Source organism: Chiloscyllium punctatum, chromosome 34 (assembly GCF_047496795.1).
Source record: "Chiloscyllium punctatum isolate Juve2018m chromosome 34, sChiPun1.3, whole genome shotgun sequence".
In the NCBI taxonomy this organism is placed as follows: domain Eukaryota; kingdom Metazoa; phylum Chordata; class Chondrichthyes; order Orectolobiformes; family Hemiscylliidae; genus Chiloscyllium; species Chiloscyllium punctatum.
Window position 1 is genome coordinate 38,152,852 of NC_092772.1, and position 23,760 is coordinate 38,176,611.

General features: G+C 51.2%; 1 protein-coding gene across 1 annotated transcript in view; it reads right to left on the reverse strand.

Annotated features, from left to right (window-relative positions):
- LOC140458716 (uncharacterized) overlaps positions 1-23,760 on the reverse strand; it is a 131,520-nt gene that overhangs the window by 6,361 nt on the left and 101,399 nt on the right. The window contains exon 14 of the mRNA XM_072553379.1: positions 7,824-7,918. Coding sequence (XP_072409480.1) covers positions 7,824-7,918 — 95 coding nt within the window. The remainder of the gene's footprint in view (positions 1-7,823; positions 7,919-23,760) is intronic.

Sequence of the window (23,760 nt, forward strand, 5' to 3'; positions counted from 1 at the left end):
GGAACACAACATGTTGGTGGACAGAACAATGCCAGGAGGCACCTGACAGTTTTCCCACAGTATTAACCACCACACCAGGTTTAGAGACACTAAATGGTTTGAAACCCTTCAAAGTTGCCATCGATGCTAGCGATATCGGAGTTGGAGCTGTTCTACTACAGGAGGATGATGGTGGAATTGAACGGCCAATTGGCGAATTTACAAAGAAACTCAACACCCACCAGAGAAAATACTCCACCGTTGAAAAGGAATGATTGAGTTTGGTACCGGCCTTACAACAGTTTAATGTTTATGTGATGGGCAGTGTGGACAGTTGTGTACATGGAACACAATCCTCTTACATTCTGAGAATGATTTAAAGACAAGAATCTGCGACTATTTCATTGGAATCATACATGTCGCTGGTCATAAAAATGTGAGAGCAGATGCATTATTGTGGATTTAAAGGAATTAATTTAGATTAATGACCAATGTATTTCAGTGTAATGGGGTTAAGACTGAGAAAAACAAAAATGAAGCCATCTTTTCATTATGGTTGTTCGATATTTTCTGAAAGGGGGGAGGTGTCATGAAGTTGAAGGTGTGTACTGTCCCTTTAAGAGAGAGAAAATGCTGATCTGTACTGAGAGCTGAAAATCTCCTGTGTATATGACCAGCTAGCAGTCTCAGAGTGCACTGAGAAATGGGAAATATGTCACATCTGGCTGTGACATAGATACCTGAGTTGGTTGCAGTTTTGACAACAATTCGAATTTGGCCAATCAGTTTAACTTATTCCCCAGGATACTAAAACCCAATCGAGTTTGAATTTATTGTTTTGCCAACATTGAACCAATGAGACATAGAGCATAGAACATGCCAGCACAGTACAGGCCCTTCAGCCCTCAATGTTGCACCGATCTGTGGAACCAATCTGAAGCCCGTCTAACCTACACTATTCCATTCTAATCCATATGTTTATCCAATCACCATTTAAAAGTCCTTAAAGTCGGCAAGTCTACTCCTGTTGCAGGGAGTGCGTTCCACGTCCCTACTACTCTCTGAGTAAAGAAACTACCTCTGACATCTGTCCTGTATCTATCACCCTGCAATTTAAAGCTATGTCCCCTCGTGTTAGCCATCACCAGCTGAGGAAAAAAGCTCTCCCTCTCCACCCTATCTAACCCTCTGATTGTCTTATAGACCTCAATTAAGTTGCCTTGCAACCTTCTTCTCTCCAACGAATTTGCAATGACACTAAGGTCAGTGGAGTTGTGGATAGTGCTGAAGGATATTCCAGGTTACGGAGGGACAGAGCTAAGCATTTCCTCATAAGACCTTTCATCCACACCAGGCAACATCCTAGTAAATCTCCTCTGAGCCCTTCCAAATCTTCCACATCCTTCCTATAATGCGGTGACCAGAACTGTACACAATTCTCCAAATGTGGCCACATCAGGGTTTTGTGCAGCTGCAGCATGACTTTGTGGCTCCAAAACTCAATCCCTCTCCCAATAAAAGTTAACACACCGAATGCATTCTTAACAAACTTATCAACCTGGGTTACAACTTTCATAAATCTATGTGCAAGATTTCTCTGCTCATCAACACGACCAAGAATCTTACCATGAGCCCAGTACTCTGCTTTCCTGTTGCTCCTTCTAAATTGAATCACCTCACACTTTTCCACATTAAACTCCATTTGCCACCTCTCCGCCTAGCTCTGCAGCTTATCTATGTCCCTCTGTAACCTGTAATCCCTAATCAACTTGCTCCACTCAAGGTGATTATAAATCTTATCTCCTTTAACCTTTTAACACTAACACATTAACACTTTACCCACAATTGAAGTAAGGTTCACTGGTCTATAATTACCAGGGCTTTCTCTAATCCCCTTCTTAAACAAGGGGACAACATTTGGTATCCTCCATTCTTCTGGCACTATTCCTGTAGACAGTGACAACATTAAGATCAAAGCCAAAGGCTCGGCAATCTCCTCCCTGGCTTCCCAGAGAATCCGAGGATAAATTCCATCCAGCCCAGGGGATGTATCTATTTTCAAACTTTCCTGAATTTCTAACACTTCCTCCTTGTGAACCTCAATCCTGTCTGGTCCAGTCGCCTGTATCTCAGTATTCTCCTCAACAACATTGTCTTTTGCCAGTGTGAATACTGATGAGAAATATTTGTTTAGCACTTCCCCGGTCTCCTCAGACTCCACACACAACTTCCCATTCCTGTCCTTGATTGGCCCTAATCTTACTCTAGTCATTCTTTTATTCCTGATACACCTGTCGAAAGCTTTAGGGTTTTCCTTGATCCTATCTGCCAATGACTTCTCATGTCCCCTCCTGGCTCTTCTTAGCCCTGTCTTCAGCTCCTTCCTGGCTAACGTGTAAGTCTCAAGAGCGCTAACTGAGCCTTCATATCTCATTCTAACATAAGCCTCCATCTTCCTCTTGACAAGAGATTCAACTTCCTTCATAAACCACGGCTCCCTCGCTTGACCACTTCCTCCCTGCCTGACAGGTACATACTTATCAAGGCCACGCAGTAGCTGGTCCTTGAATAACATTCCAATTGTGCCCATCCCCTGCAGTTTCCTTCCCCACCCTATGCATCCTAAATCCTGTCTAACCCCATTATAATTGCCCTTCCCCCAGCTATAACTCTTGTCCTGTGGTACATATCTATTCCTTTCCGTCGCTAAAGTAAACATAATCAAATTGTAGTCACATAACTCCTGTATCTCTCAAAATTATAACTCCTTGCCCTCCTCCCCCTGACCTTTCTGAGTGAACTTTACCCACAGGGGTGAATGCTTTATACAGATTAGGCACTAACTCCATCCCCAGTCCCTGCCTGGGCTGTGTACTCTCCTGCAGCTCCTCGGCTCTTCTTGGGGTCTCCTTTGCTACTTTCACCAGTGTCACTGGCTTCGCTTAATTTCCCACACCTTTTCCCACGAAAGGTCTGTCATTCCTCTGTCTTTCTAAACCTTTTGGGGAACTTACAAAGCACCTTCAAACCCCAGAACCTCTTCCACAATCTTAAGAGCCATTTCCCTCACTTTTAATTTAACCAACCACAAGGAACCAAAATTAAACAAATTTTCTCACTAAGATTAAAGTTCTCAGAGATTAATTCACAAGTGTTTAAATCTGCTGGGCCCTTTTATACCAAATCTATTCAAATCCCTTACTTAATCTGTCTAAACCTGTCCATATCTATCCTAATCTCAGACACGAGCCCCTAAACTGTTCTGACACAGCGGTGAGCCCCTCTGTTAAATAAACCCAGAAAAGCCTTGCCTTGGAATCTGTTACAATTCGAGTAACAGAGGACTTCCAAATTCCACTATTTTAAGAAAATTTATTTTCTTACTGTAACAAAAATAATTCACAAATAGAAACATCAAGTCATCGAGAATCCCAACAATGTGAAAATAGTCCATTCAGCCCAATATGCACACCAACCCTCCAAAGAATAAACCGGTGCCATTCCCCGAACATATCTTTACACCCTGGGCATTATGGGACAATTTAGTTTGGCCAACCCACCCTAATCTGCACATCCCTTGGGCACAATGGAACAATTTCCCACGGCCAATCCACCCTAATCTGCACATCATTGTGCACTATGGGACAATTTAGCACGGCCAATCCACCCTAATCTGCACATCCCTGGGCACTATGGGACAATTTAGCATGGCCAATCCATCCTAATCTGCACATCCCTGCACACGATGGGACAATTTAGCATGGCAAATCCAACCAAACCTACACATCCCTGGGCACTATGGGACAATTTAGCTTGGTCAATCCACCCTAACATGCACATCCTGGTCAGTATGGGACAATTTAGCATGGCCAATCCACCCTAACCTGCACATCCCTGGGCACTTTGGGACAATTTAGCATAGCCAATCCACCCTAACCTGCACATTCCTGGACACTCTGGGAAAATTTAGCATGGCCAAGCATCCTAACCTGCACATCCTTGGAAAAAATGGGACAATTTAGCAAGATCAATCCCCCCGAACCTGCACACCCCTGGACTCTATGAGACAATTTTGCATGGCCAATCCACCCTAACCTGCACATCCATGGACACTATGGGTCAATTTAGCATGGCCAATCCACCCTAACCTGCACATCCCTGGACACTATGGGTCAATTTAGCATGGCCAATCCACCCTGACCTGCACATCCCTGCCACACATGGTACAGAGTGTTCTCGCTCAGTGGATAAAGAACTGGTTGAGCAACAGGAGACAGAGAGTAGTAGTTGAAGGGAGGTTCTCGAAATGGAGAAAGGTGACCAGTGGTGTTCCACAGGGGTCAGTGCGGGACTCACAGTTGTTAGTGATGTACATAAATGATCTGGAAGAGGGCATTGTTGGTCTGATCAGTAAGTTTACAGATGACACGAAGATTGGTGGAGTAGCTGAAAGCATTGGGGATCGTCAGAGAATACAGGAGAATATAGATGGACTGGAGAGTTGGGCGGAGCAGTGGCAGATGGAGTTCAATCCAGGCAAATGTGAGGTGATGCATTTTGGGAAGTCTAATTCTAACGCAAACTATCCTGTAAATGGAAGAGCCTTGGGAAAAGTTGCTGAGCAGAGAGATCTGGGAATTCAGGTCCATTGTACCCTGAAGGTGGCTGCACAGGTGGGTAGAGAGGTCAAGAAGGCATATGGTTATGATTGCCTCCATCGGACGGGGTATTGAGTATAAGAGCTGGCAGGTTGTGTTAAAATTGTACGAGACTTTGGTTCGGTCGCATTTAGAATACAGTGCACAGTTATGGTCACCTCATTACCAAAAGGATGTGGACGCTTTGGAGAGGGTGCAGAGAAGGTTTATGGGGATGTTGCCTGGTATGGAAGGTGCTCGCTATGAAGGGAGGTTGAGTAGGTTGGGTTTGTTTTCATTAGACAAAAAGAGATTGAGGGGGGACCTGATTGAGGTTTACAAAATCATGAAGGGTATAGACAGGGTGGATAGAGACAAGCTTTTTTCCAGGGTGAAGGATTCAATAACGAGAAGCCACGCTTTCAAGGTGAGAAGTGAAACGTTTAAGGGGGATACGTGCAGTAAGTACTTCACACACAGAGGGTGGTGGGTGTTTGGAGCGTGCTGCCAGCAGAGGTGGTAGAGGCAGGTACAGTAGATTCATTTAAGATGCATCTGGACAGATGCATGGGTAGGTGGGGAGCAGAGGGATACAGATCATTATGAATTGGGTGATAGGTTTAGACAGTGGATTTGGATGGCACAGGCTTGGAGGGCCGAAGGGCTTGTTCCTGGGCTGTAAATTCTCTTTGTTCTTTGTTCTTCCTGTTGACTAGATGTTCCACATCCCTTTGTCACCCAAGGTTCCTTCACCCTCCCATCCCTTCCTTGCCTCAGTGGGACAAACCTATCCAGCACTCTCAGCAAGTGCTCTCTCAACAACCTCCACATTTCTGTCGTGCACCTCCCTGAGAATATCTGCTCCCAGTCTTCCTGTCTAATCGCGTTCTAATTCCCCCCAATTAAATACTTTCCCATACTGTCTGCTCCTATCTCTCTCCATGACTGTAGTAAAGGTCAGGGAGTTGTGATCACTATCACCGAAATGCTCTCCCACCGAGAGATCTGACAGATGGCCTAGTTCATTGCCAAGCACCAAATCCAAGATGGCCTCCCCTCTAGTCGGCCAATCTACATGTTGCATCAGGAACCCTTCCTGGACACACCTGACAAAAACTACTCCATCCAAACTAACTAAGGAGGTTCCAATCAACATGAGGGAAGTTAAAGTCACCCATGACAACAACCTTGTTACTTCTGCACCTTTCCAAAATCTGCCTCCCAATCTGCTCCATCATGTCTCTATTGCTATTGGGGGTCTTGTAGAAACCTCCCAATAAAGTGACTGCTCCTTTCTTGTTCCTGACTTCCACCCAGACTGACTCTGCAGACAAACCCTCCTCGATGACTTCCCTTTCTGCAGCTGTAGTACTGTCCCTGATTAGCAATGCCACACCCCCCCCCACCCACCTCCTTTACCTCCCTCCCCTATTCCTTTGTAAACATCTAAACATTGGAACATCCAACAGCCATTCCTGCCCCTGTGATATCCCAGTCTCCGCAATGGCCGCAACATTGTACCTCCAAGGACTGATCCATGCTCCAAGTTATTCCTTATTCCTGACAATTGTTGTGTTAAGATAGATGCACTTCACCCCATCACACTGACTGCAACTTTGCTCTATCAACTGTCTCTCCATCCTCACAGACTCTCTGCACACTAATTCTGCCTGTTCACCAGCTACCCCATCCTCTGATCCATAGCTCCGGTTCCCACCCGCCCTGCCAAACTGGTTTGAACCCTCCCACAAAGAGCTTCTCCTACCCAGCATATTGAGCCCCCCCCCCCCCCCCAGTTCACGTACAACCCATCCTCCTTGTACAGGTCCCACCTACCCCAGAAGGTATCCCAATGACCCACCATATCTGATCCACACTTGCTTACATCAATGCCCCCTGCGCTGGTCACTCCATCAAGGGGGAATGTTTCTTCCTGTCTCTCCTGCCTACGTTCATCATCATTATATACATCCAAGTCATAATTTCCACCCCCGCAACCACCTCCCTCCCCCCAGCTCTGAGGAAAGGGATCCCATTTGGTCCAATCTCTCTTTAGAACCAAACTCTCCAGCCCAGGCGACCCCCCCCACCTCCCCCGGTAAATCTCCCCCACTCCCAGTGCTATCCCATCCTCCCTATAATGTGGATTCCCGAACTGAACACAGTACTGTAGCTGGGGCCTAACCAGCGTTTGAGACAGTTCCAGCCTCACCTCCCTGCTCTTCAACTCTGTTCCCCCCTCCCCGGCTAATAAAGGTAAGTGTCCCGTGTCCCTCCTTAACCACTTTACCCGCCTGTCCCACTACCTTACGGGAGCGGGGAACACACCCACCGAGCTCCCTCTGACCCTCGGGCACCCCCAGGGCCCTACTGCCCACCACCTACTCCCTTGCCTTGCATCCCCCACCCCAGTGCATCCCCTCACATTGATCCCGGTTGAACGTTGCTTTCAATAAAGTTGAGGAGAGGAAGGTGAATTTGACAATGACTGTTAAAGTGGACAGCAGTCTGGGTGTTGCCAATATCCACACTGCCTCCCCATTGTTCTCTGTGCATACAAACCCCTTATTTACCCCATCGCCCTGGTTGGCATGGTGTGACAGAGAGAGACCCTTAAACTGGAGTGCCGGAAATCTTAATCTGTATTTGCATTTAAATGGCTGACAACGTGCATGTATCTCGGTAATTCGGAACAGCTTCATATCCAGTGCCCAACTCTGGGTTGCTGTTACTCTGTGACCATTATCATGTGAGCTCTAATCCCATCTCTGTGGCTTGAACTGGACTGCACCTCGTCCTCTCCTGCCAATTCCAAACTCTGGGGCTCTTCACCGGGAGGGGGGGCTCTGGAGTTGTCCCATTCCCTTCTCTTGCCCAGACCCTGTGGATCAGAACTTTCCAAGAGATTCCAAGGGCAGTGGAGAACATCTGGCTCTATGATTCCTTATTCTATCCCCTTTGGCTCCCCCGACCCTCGGCTTGTCAGGCACTTGCAGGGTCCACAGAGGCCTGTTCCTTTCACAGTCAGTTGGTTGAGCGTTGACGTCAAGTTAGCATCATTTCCCAGCATGCAAGCTTCCGCACGTCCTGTGCTGACATCACATCTGGGTTTGGCTCCACTGCTCACGGCAAGAAGGAGGAATCACGTATCCCCCCTGGCGACAGCAGATGATTGGATGGCAATACATCATACCGATGTCTGCTCACTCTGCGTCTCAGTATCAGCACTGTGAGCAAGATGATGAGGACCACCGTGACCACCACCAGTGCGATGATAACGATCACTTCTCGACTCAGTGGAGCTGTGGGGGGGAAATAATCCAAAAAAGATTAGATTACTTACAGTGTGGAAACAGGCCCTTCGGCCCAACAAGTCCACACCGCCCCGCCAAAGTGCAACCCACCCCTACCCCTTACCTAACACTACGGGCAATTTAGCATGGGCAATTCACCTGGCCTGCACATCCTTGGACTGTGGGAGGAAACCGGAGCACCCGGAGGAAACCCACGCAGACACAGGGAGAACGTGCAAACTCCACACAGAGAGTCGCCTGAGGCGGGAATTGAACCTGGGTCTCTGGCGCTGTGAGGCAGTAGTGCTAACCACTGTGCCACCGTGCCGCCCCCAGTGACTGCATCAAGGAATAGGGAAGGAAGGTGCTGGGTGGGGTATTAAAGGGTGATGGGTCTGAGGGAGAAAGTGGGATTGAGGGGCAAGTGGGATTAGACTGGGTGGGATATTAAAGGGTATGGGGAGTGAGAGGGAGAGTGGGATTAGACTGGGTGGTATATTAAAGGGTGTGGGGAGTGAGGGGGAGAGTGAGATTAGACTGGGTGGGATATTAAAGGGTGAGGGGAGTGAGGTTGAGTGGGATATTAAAGGACATTGATGAAACCTCGTCTGGAATACTGAGTCCCGTTCTGATCTCCCTATTATCAGAACGATATTATTAAACTGGAGCGGGTCCTGAAGAGATTTCCCGGGAAGTTACCGGGTATGGAAGGTTTGTGTTAGAGAGGAAGGCTGGGTAATTTGGGACTTACTTCACTGGAGCGAGTGTGTATAAAATAATGATGTGGATGGATAGGATTAGTGGGCGGGGTCTTTTCTCCAGGACAGGGGATTTTGTCACTCGAAGGGGAACATTTGTAATGTGAGAGGAGAGAGATCTAAAAAGGAGAGGAGGGGCCGATGTTTTACACAGAAGGTGGTTTGAGTGTGGAATGACCTTCCTGAGGAAGTGGTGGATGTGGGGACAGTTACAGCATTTAACAGCCATTTGGATAAGGCCATGTATAGGAAATGTTTGGAGGGATATGGGCTAGGAGCAGGCAGCTGGGACTGGGTTAGTTTGGGATTGTGGTCAGCACGGACTGATTGGGCCGAAGGGTCTGTTTCCGTGCTGTGGGATTCTATGAAACGGGCGTGGGCGACCGAGAATTAGAGCAACTTTTCGGAATGGGGCGTGTGATTGGGATGTGGGAATGTGCTGTCTGAAATTGTGGCCGGGTCGGGGGAGGGGAGCGAAGGCAATAATCCCATCGCCGCTTCCGGGAAAACGCCATGGAATATAAGGAATCTCAGGACACGGCCTACCCACACAGGCTCGGTCAGTGACAGGACGGTGAAGGGAGGGGAGGGGGAGGGGAGTGGGAGGGGGAGAGGGGGGAGAGGGGGGAAGGGGGAGGGAGGGGAGGGGGTCCTACCCACATAGGCTTGGTCAGTGACAGGACGGTGAAGGGAGGGGAGGGGGAGGGGGTCCTACCCACATAGGCTTGGTCAGTGACAGGACGGTGAAGGGAGGGGAGGGGGGGAGGGGGTCCTACCCACATAGGCTTGGTCAGTGACAGGATGGTGAAGGGGGGGAGGGGAAGTTTGCTCTGGGGCTGGGGTCTGGGGGAGGGGAGGGGGAGGGGAGGGGGAGGGGGTCCTACCCACACAGGCTCGGTCAGTGACAGGACAGTGAAGGGGGGAGCAGAGGTTCACTCTGGGGCTGGGGTCTGGGGGAGGGAGTTTCCTGCAGTACACAGAAAGATCCCATGGCCCCTTCCTGGCCTGAGTATGTGGAGTGGTGTGGGGTCTGTCCCAGAGGGGGGGTGGGCTCGGCCGCTCCGATACTAAGATCAAGACGGATCCGATTCTAAAGGCGTGGAGTTGGGGGGAGAACCTCGGGAATGGGAGGACGTTTCCCCAGGATACAAACCCTCCCACTCAGGACACGGACGGGGAGGAGGAGAGTTCACACTCGGAGGCTGGAAACCCCTTCCCGAGGTGCTGCTGGTACTGAAGGATGAAACACAGGGAGGTATGAATAAAGGAGGAAGGCGGGGCAGGACCTGGGGTGAGTGGGGGTTCATGGCTTTGGGGAGGGTGGTGGGGTTTGAGGTGGGGGGTGTGGGGTGGGAGGTTACGGTAGAAAAGAGGAGTCACAGCCACAAATTGTTTCCGCATTTGTTATAAAATCCGGTCCCATCCCAAAGTCTCACCCAATGCTGTACACCAATGGAGAATGTTGGCATTGTCCCCTCCCCAGACCCACCACACCCCCCACCAGGGGCAGGGACTGGACTCTGACCCGCTGAGTGCTTGACCCCAGTTGATGCTTTCATTCCCCAGTGAAAGGGAAATTTTCCTGGGAGAGGGACAGGGGGTGGTGATGGGCAGAGGAACGGAGGGGGTGGGAGGAAGGGGGCAGGAACCCTCGAGTCACTGAGAGATAAGGTAGGGGACTCCTTTGACGGGAATCACCAGCCTGCACGTGTGAAATTACCATTCGCTTGGGTCAATGTGCTGGGTGTTGCTGGGGTCGATGTACTGGTTGTTGCTGGGATCGATGTACTGGATGTTGCTGGGGTCGATGTGCTGGTTGTTGCTGGGATCGATGCACTGTTTGTTGCTGGGGTTGGTGTACTGGTTGTTGCTGGGGTTGATGTACGGGGTGTTGCTGTGGTTGAAGTACTGGTTGTTATTCGGATCGATGTACTGGTTGTTGTTGGGATCGATGTACTGGTTGATGCTGGTGTTGATGTACTGGTTGCTTCTGGGGTTGATGTATTGGTTGTTGCTGCGGTTGATGTATTGGTTGTTGCTGGGGTCGATGTGCTGGTGGTTCCTGGGGTCGATGTGCTGGTTGTTGCTGGGATCGATGTACTGGTTGTTGTTGGGATCGATGTACTGGTTGATGCTGGTGTTGATGTACTGGTTGCTGCTGGGGTTGATGTATTGGTTGTTGCTGCGGTTGATGTATTGGTTGTTGCTGGGGTCGATGTTCTGGTGGTTCCTGGGGTCGATGTGCTGGTTGTTGCTGGGGTCAATGTACTGGTTGTTGCTGGGGTTGATGTACTGGTTGTTGCTGGGGTTGATGTACTGGTTGCAGCTGGGGTTGATGTACTGGTTGTTGCTGGGGTTGATGTACTGGTTGTTGCTGGGGTTGATGTACTGGTTGTTGCTGGGGTCGATGTGCTGGTTGTTGCTGGGGTCGATGTAGTGGTTGTTGCTGGGGTTGATGTACTGGTTGCAGCTGGGGTTGATGTACTGGTTGTTGCTGCGGTTGATGTATTGGTTGTTGCTGGGGTCGATGTGCTGGTGGTTCCTGGGGTCGATGTGCTGGTGGTTCCTGGGGTCGATGTGCTGGTTGTTGCTGGGGTCGATGTACTGGTTGTTGCTGGGGTTGATGTACTGGTTGTGTCTGGGGTTGATGTGCTTGTTGTGGCTGGGGTTGATGTGCTGGATGTTGGTGGGGTTGATGTACTGGAGGTTGGTGGGGTTGATGTACTGGTTGTTGCTGGGGTTGATGAGCTTGTTGTGGCTGGGGTTGATGTGCTGGTTGTTGCTGGGGTTGATGTACTGGTTGTTGGTGGGATTGATGTGCTAGTTGTTGCTGGGGTTGATGTGCTGGTTGTTGTTGGGGTTGATGTACTGGTTGTTGCTGGGGTTGATGTACTGGTTGTGGATGGGGTTGATGTACTGGTTGTGTCTGGGGTTGATGTGCTTGTTGTGGCTGGGGTTGATGTGCTGGATGTTCTTGGGGTTGATGTCCTGGTTACTGCTGGTGTTAATGTGCTGGTTGTTGCTGGAGTTGATGGGCTGGTTGCCACTGGGGTTGATGTGCTGGTTGTTGCTGGGGTTGATGTACTGGTTGCTGCTATGATCGATGCACTGGTTGCTGCTGGGATCGCTGTGCTGGTTGTTGCTGGGATCGATGTATTGGTCGTTGCTGGGTTTGATGTGTTGGTTGTTGCTGCGGTTGATGTACTGGTTGTTGCTGGGGTTGATGTGCTGGTTGTTGCTGGGTTTGATGTACTGGTTGTTGCTGGGGTTGATGTGCTGGTTGTTGCTGGCGTTGATGTACTGGTTGTTACTGGGGTTGATGTGCTGGTTGTTGCTGGGGTTGATGTACTGGTTGTCGCTGGGGTTGATGTGCTGGTTGTTGCTGGGGTCGATGTACTGGTTGTTGCTGGGGTTGATGTGCTAGTTGCTGCTGGGGTTGATGTGCTGGTTGTGGCTGGGTTCGATGTACTCGTTGTGGCTGGGGTCGATGTACTGGTTGTTGCTGGGGTTAATGTGCTGGTTGCTGCTGGGGTTAATGTGCATGTTGTGGCTGGGGTCGATGTACTGGTTGTTGCTGGGGTTAATATGCTGGTTGCTGCTGGGGTTGATGTGCTGGTTGTGGCTGGGGTCGATGTGCTGGATCTTGCTGGGGTTGATGTGCTGGTTGTGGCTGGGTTCGATGTGCTGGTTGTTGCTGGGGTCGATGTACTGGTTGTTGCTGGGGTTGATGTACTGGTTGCTGCTATGATCGATGCACTGGTTGCTGCTGGGATCGCTGTGCTGGTTGTTGCTGGGATCGATGTATTGGTCGTTGCTGGGTTTGATGTGTTGGTTGTTGCTGCGGTTGATGTACTGGTTGTTGCTGGGGTTGATGTGCTGGTTGTTGCTGGGTTTGATGTACTGGTTGTTGCTGGGGTTGATGTGCTGGTTGTTGCTGGCGTTGATGTACTGGTTGTTACTGGGGTTGATGTGCTGGTTGTTGCTGGGGTTGATGTACTGGTTGTCGCTGGGGTTGATGTGCTGGTTGTTGCTGGGGTCGATGTACTGGTTGTTGCTGGGGTTGATGTGCTAGTTGCTGCTGGGGTTGATGTGCTGGTTGTGGCTGGGTTCGATGTACTCGTTGTGGCTGGGGTCGATGTACTGGTTGTTGCTGGGGTTAATGTGCTGGTTGCTGCTGGGGTTAATGTGCATGTTGTGGCTGGGGTCGATGTACTGGTTGTTGCTGGGGTTAATATGCTGGTTGCTGCTGGGGTTGATGTGCTGGTTGTGGCTGGGGTCGATGTGCTGGATCTTGCTGGGGTTGATGTGCTGGTTGTGGCTGGGTTCGATGTACTGGTTGTTGCTGGGGTTAATCTGCTAGTTGCTGCTGGGGTTGATGTGCTTGTTGTGGCTGGTGTCGATGTGCTGGTTATTGCTGGCCGTGATGTGCTGGTTGCTGTTGTGGTTAATGTATTGGTTGTTGCTGGTGTCGATGTACTGGTTTTTGCTGGGGTTGATGTACTGTTTGTTGCTGGGGTTGATGTGCTGGTTGAGGCTGAGGTCGATGTACTGGTTGTTGCTGGGGTTGATGTGCTGGTTGCTGCTGGGGTTGATGTGCCTGTTGTGGCTGGGGGTGATGAACTGGTTGCTGCTGGCGGTGATGTGCTGGTTGCTGTTGGGGTTGATGTGCTGGTTGTTTCTGGTGTTAATGTGCTGGTTGTTGCTGGTGTTAATGTGCTGGTTGTTGCTGGTGTTAATGTGCTGGTTGTTGCTGGGGTTGATGTGCTGGATGTTGGTGGGGTTGATGTACTGGTTGGTGGGGTTGATGTGCTTGTTGTGGCTGGGGTCGATGTACTGGTTGTTGCTGGGGTTAATATGCTGGTTGCTGCTGGGGTTGATGTGCTGGTTGTGGCTGGGGTCGATGTGCTGGATGTTGGTGGGGTTGATGTACTGGATGTTGGTGGGGTTGATGTACTGGTTGTTGCTGGGGTTGATGTACTGGTTGCTGCTGGGGTTGATATGCTGGATGTTGGTGGGGTTGATGTACTGGATGTTCGTGGGGTTGATGTACTCGTTGTTGCTGGGGTTGATGTGCTGGAGGCTGCTGGGGTTGTTGTGCTTGTTGTGGATGGGGTCGATGAGCTGGTTGCTGCTGGCGGTGATGTGCTGGTTGCTGTTGGGGTTAACGTGCTTGTTGTTGCTGGGGTTAACGTGCTGGTTGTTGCTGGGGTTGATGTGCTGGACGTTGGTGGGGTTGATGTACTGGTTGTTGCTGGGGTTGATGTGCTGGTTGCTGCTGGGGTTGTGCTTGTTGTGGCTGGGGTCGATGTGCTGGTTATTGTTGGCGGTGATGTGCTGGTTGCTGTTGTGGTTAATGTATTGGTTGTTGCTGGGGTCGATGTACTGGTTTTTGCTGGGGTTGATGTACTGTTTGTTGCTGGGGTTGATGTGCTGGCTGTGGCTGGGGTCGATGTACTGGTTGTTGCTGGGGCTAATGTGCTGGTTGCTGCTGGGGTTGATGTGCTTGTTGTGGCTGGCATCGATGTGCTCGTTGCTGCTGGCGGTGATGTGCTGTTTGCTGTTGGGGTTGATGTGCTGGTTGTGGCTGAGGTCGATGTATTGGTTGTTGCTGAGGTTGATGTGCTGGTTGCTGCTGGGGTTGATGTGCCTGTTGTGGCTGGGGTTGATGTACTGGTTGCTGCTGGCGGTGATGTGCTGGTTGCTGCTGGCGTTGATGTGGTCGTTGTGGCTGGGATCGATGTACTGGCTGTTGCTGGGGTTGATGTGCTGGATGTTGGTGGGGTTGATGTACTGGATGTTGGTGGGGTTGATGTACTGGTTGTTGCTGGGGTTGATGTGCTGGTTGCTGCTGGGGTTGATGTGCTTGTTGTGGCTGTGGTCGATGTGCTGGTTGCTGCTGGCGGTGATGTGCTGGTTGCTGTTGGGTTTGATGTGATGATTGTTGCTGGGGTTAATGTGCTGGTTGTTGCTGGGGTTGATGTGCTGGACATTGGTGAGGTTGATGTACTGGTTGTTGCTGGGGTTGATGTGCTGGTTGTGGCTAGGGTCGATGTACTGTTTGTTGCTGGGGTTAATGTGCTGGTTGCTGTTGGGGTTGATGTGCTGGTTGTGGCTGGGGCCGATGTACTGGTTGCTGCTGGGGTTGCTGTGCTTGTTGTGGCTGTGGTCGATGTGCTGGTTGCTGCTGGCAGTGATGTGCTGGTTGCTGTTGGGGTTAATGTGCTGGTTGTTGCTGGGGTTGATGTACTGGTTGTTGCTGGGGTTGATGTGCTGGATGTTGGTGGGTTTGATGTCCTGGTTGTTGCTGGGGTTGATGTTCTGGTTGCTGCTGGGGTTGATGTGCTTGTTGTGGCTGGGGTGGATGTGCTCGTTGCTGCTGGCGGTAATGTGCTGGTTGCTGTTGGGGTTGATGTGCTGGTTGTGGCTGTGGTCGACGTACTGGTTGTTGCTGGGGTTAATGTGCTGGTTGTTGCTGGGGTTGATGTGCTGGATGTTGGTGGGGTTGATGAGCTGGTTGTTCCTGGGGTTGATGTGCTGGTTGTTACTGGGGTTGATGTGCTGGTTGTTACTGGGGTTGATGTGCTGGTTGTTGCTGGGGTTGATGTGCTGGTTGCTGCTGGGGTTGATGTGCTGGTTGTTACTGGAGTTGATGTGCTGGTTGTGGCTGGGGTCGATGTACTGGTTGTTGCTGGGGTTAATGTGCTGGTTGCTGATGGGGTTGATGTGCTTGTTGTGGCTGGGGTCGATGTGCTGTTTGCTGCTGGCGGTGATGTGCTGGTTGCTGTTGCAGTTGATGTGCTGGTTGTTGCAGGTTTTAATGTGCTGGTTGCTGGGGTTGATGTGCTGGATGTTAGTGGGGTTGATGTACTAGTTGTTGATAGAGTTGATGTGTTGGTTGTGGCTGGGGTCGAGGTACTGGTTGTTGCTGGGGTTAATGTGCTGGCTGCTGCTGGGGTTGATGTGCTGGTTGTGGAAGGGGTCGATGTACTGGTTGTTGCTGGAGTTAATGTGCTGGTTGTTGCTGGGGTTGATGTGCTGGATGTTGGTGGGGTTGATGTACTGGTTGTTGCTGGGATTGATGTGCTGGTTGTGGCTGGGATCGATGTACTGGTTGTTGCTGGGGTTAATGTGCTAGTTGTTCCTGGGGTTGATGTGCTGGATGTTGGTGGGGTTGATCTGCTGGATGTTGGTGGGGTTGATGTCCTGGATGTTGGTGGGGTTGATGTACTGGTTGTTGCTGGGGTTGATGTGCTGGTTGCTGCTGGGGTTGGTGTGCTTGTTGTCGCTGGGGTTGATGTGCTGATTGTTGCTGGGGTTGATGTGCTGGATGTTGTTGGGGTTGATGTACTGGTTGCTGCTGGGGTTAATGTGCTGGTTGCTGTTGGGGTTGATGTGCTTGTTGTGGCTGTGGTCGATGTGCTGGTTGCTGCTGGGGTCGATGTGCTGGATGTTGGTGGGGTTGATGTGCTGATTGTTGCTGGGGTTGATGTACTGGTTGTTACTGGGATTGATGTACTGGTTGTTGCGGGGGTTGATGTGTTTGTTGTGGCTGGGGTTGATGTACTGGTTGTTGCTGGGGTTGATTTGCTGGATGTTGGTGGGGTTGATGTACTGGTTGTTGCTGGGGTTGATGTGCTGGTTGCTGCTGGCGTTGATGTGGTCGTTGTGGCTGGGGTCGATGTACTGGCTGTTGCTGGGGTTAATGTGCTGGTTGTTGCTGGGGTTGATGTGCTGGATGTTGGTGGGGTTGATGTACTGGATGTTGGTGGCGTTGATGTACTGGTTGTTGCTGGGGTTGATGTGCTGGTTGCTGCTGGGGTTGATGTGCTTGTTGTGGCTGTGGTCGATGTGCTGGTTGCTGTTGGGGTTGATGTGATGATTGTTGCTGGGGTTAATATGCTGGTTGTTGCTGGGGTTGATGTGCTGGACATTGGTGAGGTTGATGTACTTGTTGTTGCTGGGGTTGATGTGCTGGTTGTGGCTGGGGTCGATGTCCTGTTTGTTGCTGGGGTTAATGTGCTTGTTGTGGCTGGAGTCGATGTGCTGGTTGCTGCTGGCGGTGATGTGCTGGTTGCTGTTGGGGTTGATGTGCTGATTGTTGCTGGGGTTAATGTGCTGGTTGTTGCTGGTTTTAATGTGCTGGTTGTTGCTGGGGTTGATGTGGTGGATGTTGGTGGGGTTGATGTACTGGATGTTGGTGGGGTTGATGTACTGGTTGTTGCTGGGGTTGATGTGCTGGTTGCTGCTGGGGTTGATGTGCTGGTTGCTGTTGGGGTTGATGTGCTGGTTGTGGCTGGGGTCGGTGTGCTAGTTGCTGCTGGCGGTGATGTGCGAGTTGCTGTTGGTATTGATGTGCTGGTTGTGGCTGGGGTCGATGTACTGGTTGTTGCTGGGGTTAATGTGCTGGTTGCTGCTGGGGTTGATGTGTTTGTTGTGGCTGGGGTCGATGTACTGGTAGTTGCTGGGGTTAATGTGCTGGTTGCTGCTGGGGTTGATGTGCTGGATGTTGATGGGGTTGATGTACTGGATGGTGGTGGGGTTGATGTACTGGTTGTTGCTGGGGTTGATGTGCTGGTTGCTGCTTGGGTTGATGTGCTTGTTGTGGCTGGGGTTGATGTGCTTGTTGTGGCTGGGGTCGATGTGCTGGTTGTTGCTGGCGGTGATGTGCTGGTTGCTGTTGGTATTGATGTGCTGGTTGTGGCTGGGGTCGATGTACTGGTTGTTGCTAGGGTTAATGTGCTGGTTGCTGCTGGGGTTGATGTGTTTGTTGTGGTTGGGGTCGATGTACTGGTTGTTGCTGGGGTTAATGTGCTGGTTGCTGCTGGGGTTGATGTGCTGGATGTTGATGGGGTTGATGTACTGGATGGTGGTGGGGTTGATGTGCTGGTTGCTGCTGGGGTTGATGTGCTTGTTGTGGCTGGGGTCGATGTGCTGGTTGCTGCTGGCGGTGATGTGCTGGTTGCTGTTGGGGTTGATGTGCTGATTGTTGCTGGGGTTAATGTGCTGATTGTTGCTGGGGTTGATGTGCTGGACATTGGTGAGGTTGATGTACTGGTTGTTGCTGGGGTTGATGTGCTGGTTGTGGCTGGGGTCGATGTCCTGTTTGTTGCTGGGGTTAATGTGCTGGGTGCTGCTGGGGTTGATATGCTGGTAGTGGCTGGGGTCGATGTACTGGTTGTTGCTGGGGTTAATGTGCTGGTTGTTGCTGGGGTCGATGTGCTGGATGTTGGTGTTGATGTACTGGATGTTGGTGGGTTTGATGTACTGGTTGTTGCTGGGGTCAATATGCTGGTTGCTGCTGGGGTTGATGTGCTGGTTATGGCTGGGGTTAATGTGCTGGTTGTTGCTGGGGTTGTCGTGCTGGATGTTGGGGTTGATGTACTGGATGTTGGTGGGGTAGATGTACTGGTTGTTGCTGGGGTTGATGTGCTGGTTGCTGCTGGGGTTGATATGCTGGATGTGGCTGGGGTCGATGTACTGGTTGTTGCTGGGGTTAATGTGCTGGTTGTTGCTGGGGTCGATGTGCTGGATGTTGGTGGGGTTGATGTACTGGATGTTGGTGGGGTTGATGTACTGGTTGTTGCTGGAGTTAATGTGCTGGTTGCTGCTGGGGTTGATGTGCTGGTTGTGGCTGGGGTTAATGTGCTGGTTGTTGCTGGGGTTGATGTGCTGGATGTTGGTGGGGTTGATGTACTGGATGTTGGTGGGGTTGATGTACTGGTTGTTGCTGGGGTTGATGTGCTGGTTGCTGCTGGGGTTGATGTGCTGGTTGCTATTGGGGTCGATGTGCTGGTTGTGGCTGGGATCGGTGTACTGGTTGTTGCTGGGGTTAATGTGCTGGTTGCTGCAGGGGTTGATGTGCTTGTTGTGGCTGGGGTCGATGTACTGGTTGTTGCTGGGGTTAATGTGCTGGTTGCTGCAGGGGTTGATGTGCTTGTTGTGGCTGGGGTCGATGTACTGGTTGTTGCTGGGGTTAATGTGCTGGTTGCTGCTGGGGTTGATGTGCTGGATGTTGGTGGGGTTGATGTTCTGGATGGTGGTGGGGTTGATGTACTGGTTGTTGCTGGGGTTGATGTGCTGGTTGCAGCTGGGGTTGATGTGCTTGTTGTGGCTGGAGTCGATGTGCTGGTTGCTGCTGGCGGTGATGTGCTGGTTGCTGTTGGGGTTGATGTGCTGATTGTTGCTGGGGTTAATGTGCTGGTTGTTGCTGGTTTTAATGTGCTGGTTGTTGCTGGGGTTGATGTGGTGGATGTTGGTGGGGTTGATGTACTGGATGTTGGTGGGGTTGATGTACTGGATGTTGGTGGGGTTGATGTACTGGATGTTGGTGGGGTTGATGTACTGGATGTTGGTGGGGTTGATGTACTGGATGTTGGTGGGGTTGATGTACTGGATGTTGGTGGGGTTGATGTACTGGTTGTTGCTGGGGTTGATGTGCTGGTTGCTGCTGGGGTTGATGTGCTGGTTGCTGTTGGGGTTGATGTGCTGGTTGTGGCTGGGGTCGGTGTGCTAGTTGCTGCTGGCGGTGATGTGCGAGTTGCTGTTGGTATTGATGTGCTGGTTGTGGCTGGGGTCGATGTACTGGTTGTTGCTGGGGTTAATGTGCTGGTTGCTGCTGGGTTTGATGTGTTTGTTGTGGCTGGGGTCGATGTACTGGTTGTTGCTGGGGTTAATGTGCTGGTTGCTGCTGGGGTTGATGTGCTGGATGTTGATGGGGTTGATGTACTGGATGGTGGTGGGGTTGATGTACTGGTTGTTGCTGGGGTTGATGTGCTGGTTGCTGCTTGGGTTGATGTGCTTGTTGTGGCTGGGGTTGATGTGCTTGTTGTGGCTGGGGTCGATGTGCTGGTTGTTGCTGGCGGTGATGTGCTGGTTGCTGTTGGTATTGATGTGCTGGTTGTGGCTGGGGTCGATGTACTGGTTGTTGCTAGGGTTAATGTGCTGGTTGCTGCTGGGGTTGATGTGTTTGTCGTGGCTGGGGTCGATGTACTGGTTGTTGCTGGGGTTAATGTGCTGGTTGCTGCTGGGGTTGATGTGCTGGATGTTGATGGGGTTGATGTACTGGATGGTGGTGGGGTTGATGTGCTGGTTGCTGCTGGGGTTGATGTGCTTGTTGTGGCTGGGGTCGATGTGCTGGTTGCTGCTGGCGGTGATGTGCTGGTTGCTGTTGGGGTTGATGTGCTGATTGTTGCTGGGGTTAATGTGCTGATTGTTGCTGGGGTTGATGTGCTGGTTGTTGCTGGTTTTAATGTGCTGGTTGTTGCTGGGGTTGATGTGCTGGATGTTAGTGGGGTTGATGTACCAGTTGTTGCTGGGGTTAATGTGCTGGTTGTGGCTGGGGTCGATGTACTGGTTGTTGCTGGGGTTAATGTGCTGGCTGCTGCTGGGGTTGATGTGCTGGTTGTGGCTGGGGTCGATGTACTGGTTGTTGCTGGGGTTAATGTGCTGGTTGTTGCTGGGGTTGATGTGCTGGATGTTGGTGGGGTTGATCTGCTGGATGTTGGTGGGGTTGATGTCCTGGATGTTGGTGGGGTTGATGTACTGGTTGTTGCTGGGGTTGATGTGCTGGTTGCTGCTGGGGTTGATGTGCTTGTTGTGGCTGGGGTTGATGTGCTAGTTGTTGCTGGGGTTGATGTGCTGGATGTTGTTGGGGTTGATGTACTGGTTGCTGCTGGGGTTAATGTGCTGGTTGCTGTTGGGGTTGATGTGCTGGATGTGGCTGGGGTCGATGTACTGGTTGCTGCTGGGGTTGATGTGCTTGTTGTGGCTGGGGTCGATGTGCTGGTTGCTGCTGGGGTCGATGTGCTGGATGTTGGTGGGGTTGATGTGCTGATTGTTGCTGGGGTTGATGTGCTGGTTGCTGCTGGCGTTAATGTGGTCGTTGTGGCTGGGATCGATGTACTGGCTGTTGCTGGGGTTGATGTGCTGGATGTTGGTAGGGTTGATGTACTGGATGTTGGTGGGGTTGATGTACTGGTTGTTGCTGGGGTTGATGTGCTGGTTGCTGCTGGGGTTGATGTGCTTGTTGTGGCTGTGGTCGATGTGCTGGTTGCTGCTGGCGGTGATGTGCTGGTTGCTGTTGGGGTTGATGTGATGATTGTTGCTGGGGTTAATGTGCTGGTTGTTGCTGGGGTTGATGTGCTGGACATTGGTGAGGTTGATGTACTGGTTGTTGCTGGGGTTGATGTGCTGGTTGTGGCTGGGGTCGATGTACTGTTTGTTGCTGGGGTTAATGTGCTGGTTGCTGCTGGGGTTGATATGCTGGTAGTGGCTGGGGTTAATGTGCTGGTTGTTGCTGGGGTTGATGTGCTGGATGTTGGTGGAGTGGATGTACTGGATGTTGGTGGGGTTGATGTACTGGTTGTTGCTCGGGTTGATGTGCTGGTTGCTGCTGGGGTTGATGTGCTGGTTGCTGTTGGGGTTGATGTGCTGGTTGTGGCTGGGGTCGGTGTGCTGGTTGCTGCAGGCGGTGATTTGCTAGTTGCTGTTGGTATTGATGTGCTGGTTGTGGCTGGGGTCGATGTACTGGTTGTTGCTGGGGTTAATGTGTTGGTTGCTGCTGGGATTGATGTGCTTGTTGTGGCTGCGGTTGATGTGCTGGATGTTGGTGGGGTTGATGTACTGGTTGTTGCTGGGGTTGATGTGCTGGTTGCTGCTGGGGTTGATGTGCTCGTTGATGCTGGGGTTGATGTTCTGGTTGTGGCTGGGGTCGATGTACTGGTTGGTGCTGGGGTTGATGTGCTGGATATTGGTGGGGTTGATGTACTGGTTGTTGCTGGGGTTGATGTGCTGGTTGCTGCTGGGGTTGATGTGCTTGATGTGGCTGGGGTCGATGTGCTGGTTGCTGCTGGCGGTGATGTGCTGGTTGCCGTTGGGGTTGATGTGCTAGTTGTGGCTGGGGTCGATGCATTGGTTGTGGGTGGGGGCGATATACTGGTTGTTGCTGGGGTCGATGTACTGGTTGTGGCTGGGATCGATGTATTGGTTGTTGCTGGGGTTGATGTACTGGTTGTTGCTGGTGTTGATGTACTGGTTGTTGCTGGGGTCGATGTGCTGGTTGCTGCTGGGGTCGATGTCCTGGTTGTTGCTGGGGTTAATGTGCTGTTTGCTGCAGGGGTTGATATGCTGGTTGCTGCTGGCGGTGATGTGCTAGTTGCTGTTGGTATTGATGTGCTGGTTGTGGCTGGGGTCGATGTACTGGTTGTTGCTGGGGTTAATGTGCTGGTTGCTGCTGGGGTTGATGTGCTTGTTGTGGCTGGGGTTGATGTACTGGTTATTGCTGGGTTTGATGTGCTGGATGTTGGTGGGGTTGATGTACTGGTTGTTGCTGGGGTTGATGTGATGGTTGCTGCTGGGGTTGATGTGCTCGTTGATGCTGGGGATGATGTGCTGGTTGTGGCTGGGGTCGATGTGCTGGATATTGGTGGGGTTGATGTACTGGTTGCTGCTGGGGTTGATGTGCTTGATGTGGCTGCGGTCGATGTGCTTGCTGCTGGCGGTGATGTGCTGGTTGCCGTTCGGGTTGATGTGCTGGTTGTGCCTGGGGTCGATGCATTGGTTGTGGCTGGGGGCGATATACTGGTTGTTGCTGGTGTCGATGTACTGGTTGTTGCTGGGGTCGATGTACTGGTTGTGGCTGGGATCGATGTATTGGTTGTTGCTGGGGTTGATGTACTGGTTGTTGCTGGTGTTGATGTACTGGTTGTTGCTGGGGTCGATGTGCTGGTTGCTGCTGGGGTCGATGTCCTGGTTGTTGCTGGATTTGATGCACTGGTTGTTGCTGGGATCGATGTGCTGGTGGTTGCTGGGGTTGATGTACTGGTTGTTGCTGCGGTTGATGTACTGGTTGTTGCTGGGGGTGATGTACTGGTTGTTGCAGGGTTTGATGTACTGGTTGTTGCTGGGGTTGACGTGCTGATTGTTGCTGGGATCGATGTGCTGGTTGTTGCTGGGGTCGATGTGCTGGTTGCTGGGGTTGATGTGCTGGTTGTTGCTGGGGTTGATGTGCTGGTTGTTGCTGGATTTGATGTGCTGATTGTTGCTGGGTTTGATGTACTGGTTGTTGCTGGGTTTGATGTACTGGTTGTTGCTGGGGTTGACGTGCTGATTGTTGCTGGGATCGATGTGCTGGTTGTTGCTGGGGTCGATGTGCTGGTTGCTGGGGTTGATGTGCTGGTTGTTGCTGGGGTTGATGTGCTGGTTGTTGCTGGGGTGAATATGCTGGTTGTTGCTGGGATCGATGTGCTGGTTGTTGCTGGGGTTGATGTGCTGGTTGCTGCTGGGGTCGATGTGCTGCTTGTTGCTGGGTTTGATGTCCTGGTTGTTGCTGGGGTTGATGTGCTGGTTGTTGCTGGCGTTGATGTGCTGGTTGCTACTGGTGTTAATGTACTGGTTGTTGGTGATGTTGATGTACTGGTTGTTGCTGGGGTTGATGTGCTGGTTGTGACCGGGGTTGATGTGCTGGTTCTTGCTGGGGCTGATGTGATGGTTGTTGCTGGGGATGATGTACTGGTTGTTGCTGGGGTTGATGTGCTGGTTGTTGCTGGGGATGATGTCCTGGTTGTTGCTAGATTTGATGTAATGGTTGTTGTTTGGATCGATGTAATTGTTGTTGCTGGGGGTGATGTACTGGTTGTTGCTGGGGGTGATGTGCTGGTTGCTGCTTTGGTTGATGTACTGGTTGATGCTGGGGTTGATGTACTGGTTGTTGCTGGGGTTGATGTACTGGTTGTTGCTGGGTTTGATGTGCTGGTTGTTACTGGGGATGATGTCCTGGTTGTTGCTAGATTTGATGTAATGGTTGTTGTTTGGATCGATGTAATTGTTGTTGCTGGGGGTGATGTACTGGTTGTTGCTGGGGGTGATGTACTGGTTGTTGCTGGGTTTGATGTGCTGATTGTTGCTGGGTTTGATGTACTGGTTGTTGCTGGGGGTGATGTACTGGTTGTTACTGGGGGTGATGTGCTGATTGTTGCCGGGGTTGATGTGCTGGTTGCTGCTGGGATCGATGTACTGGTTGTTGCTATATTTGCTGCACTGGTTGTTGCTGGGATCGATGTGCTGTTCGTTGCTGGGGTTGATGTACTGGTTATT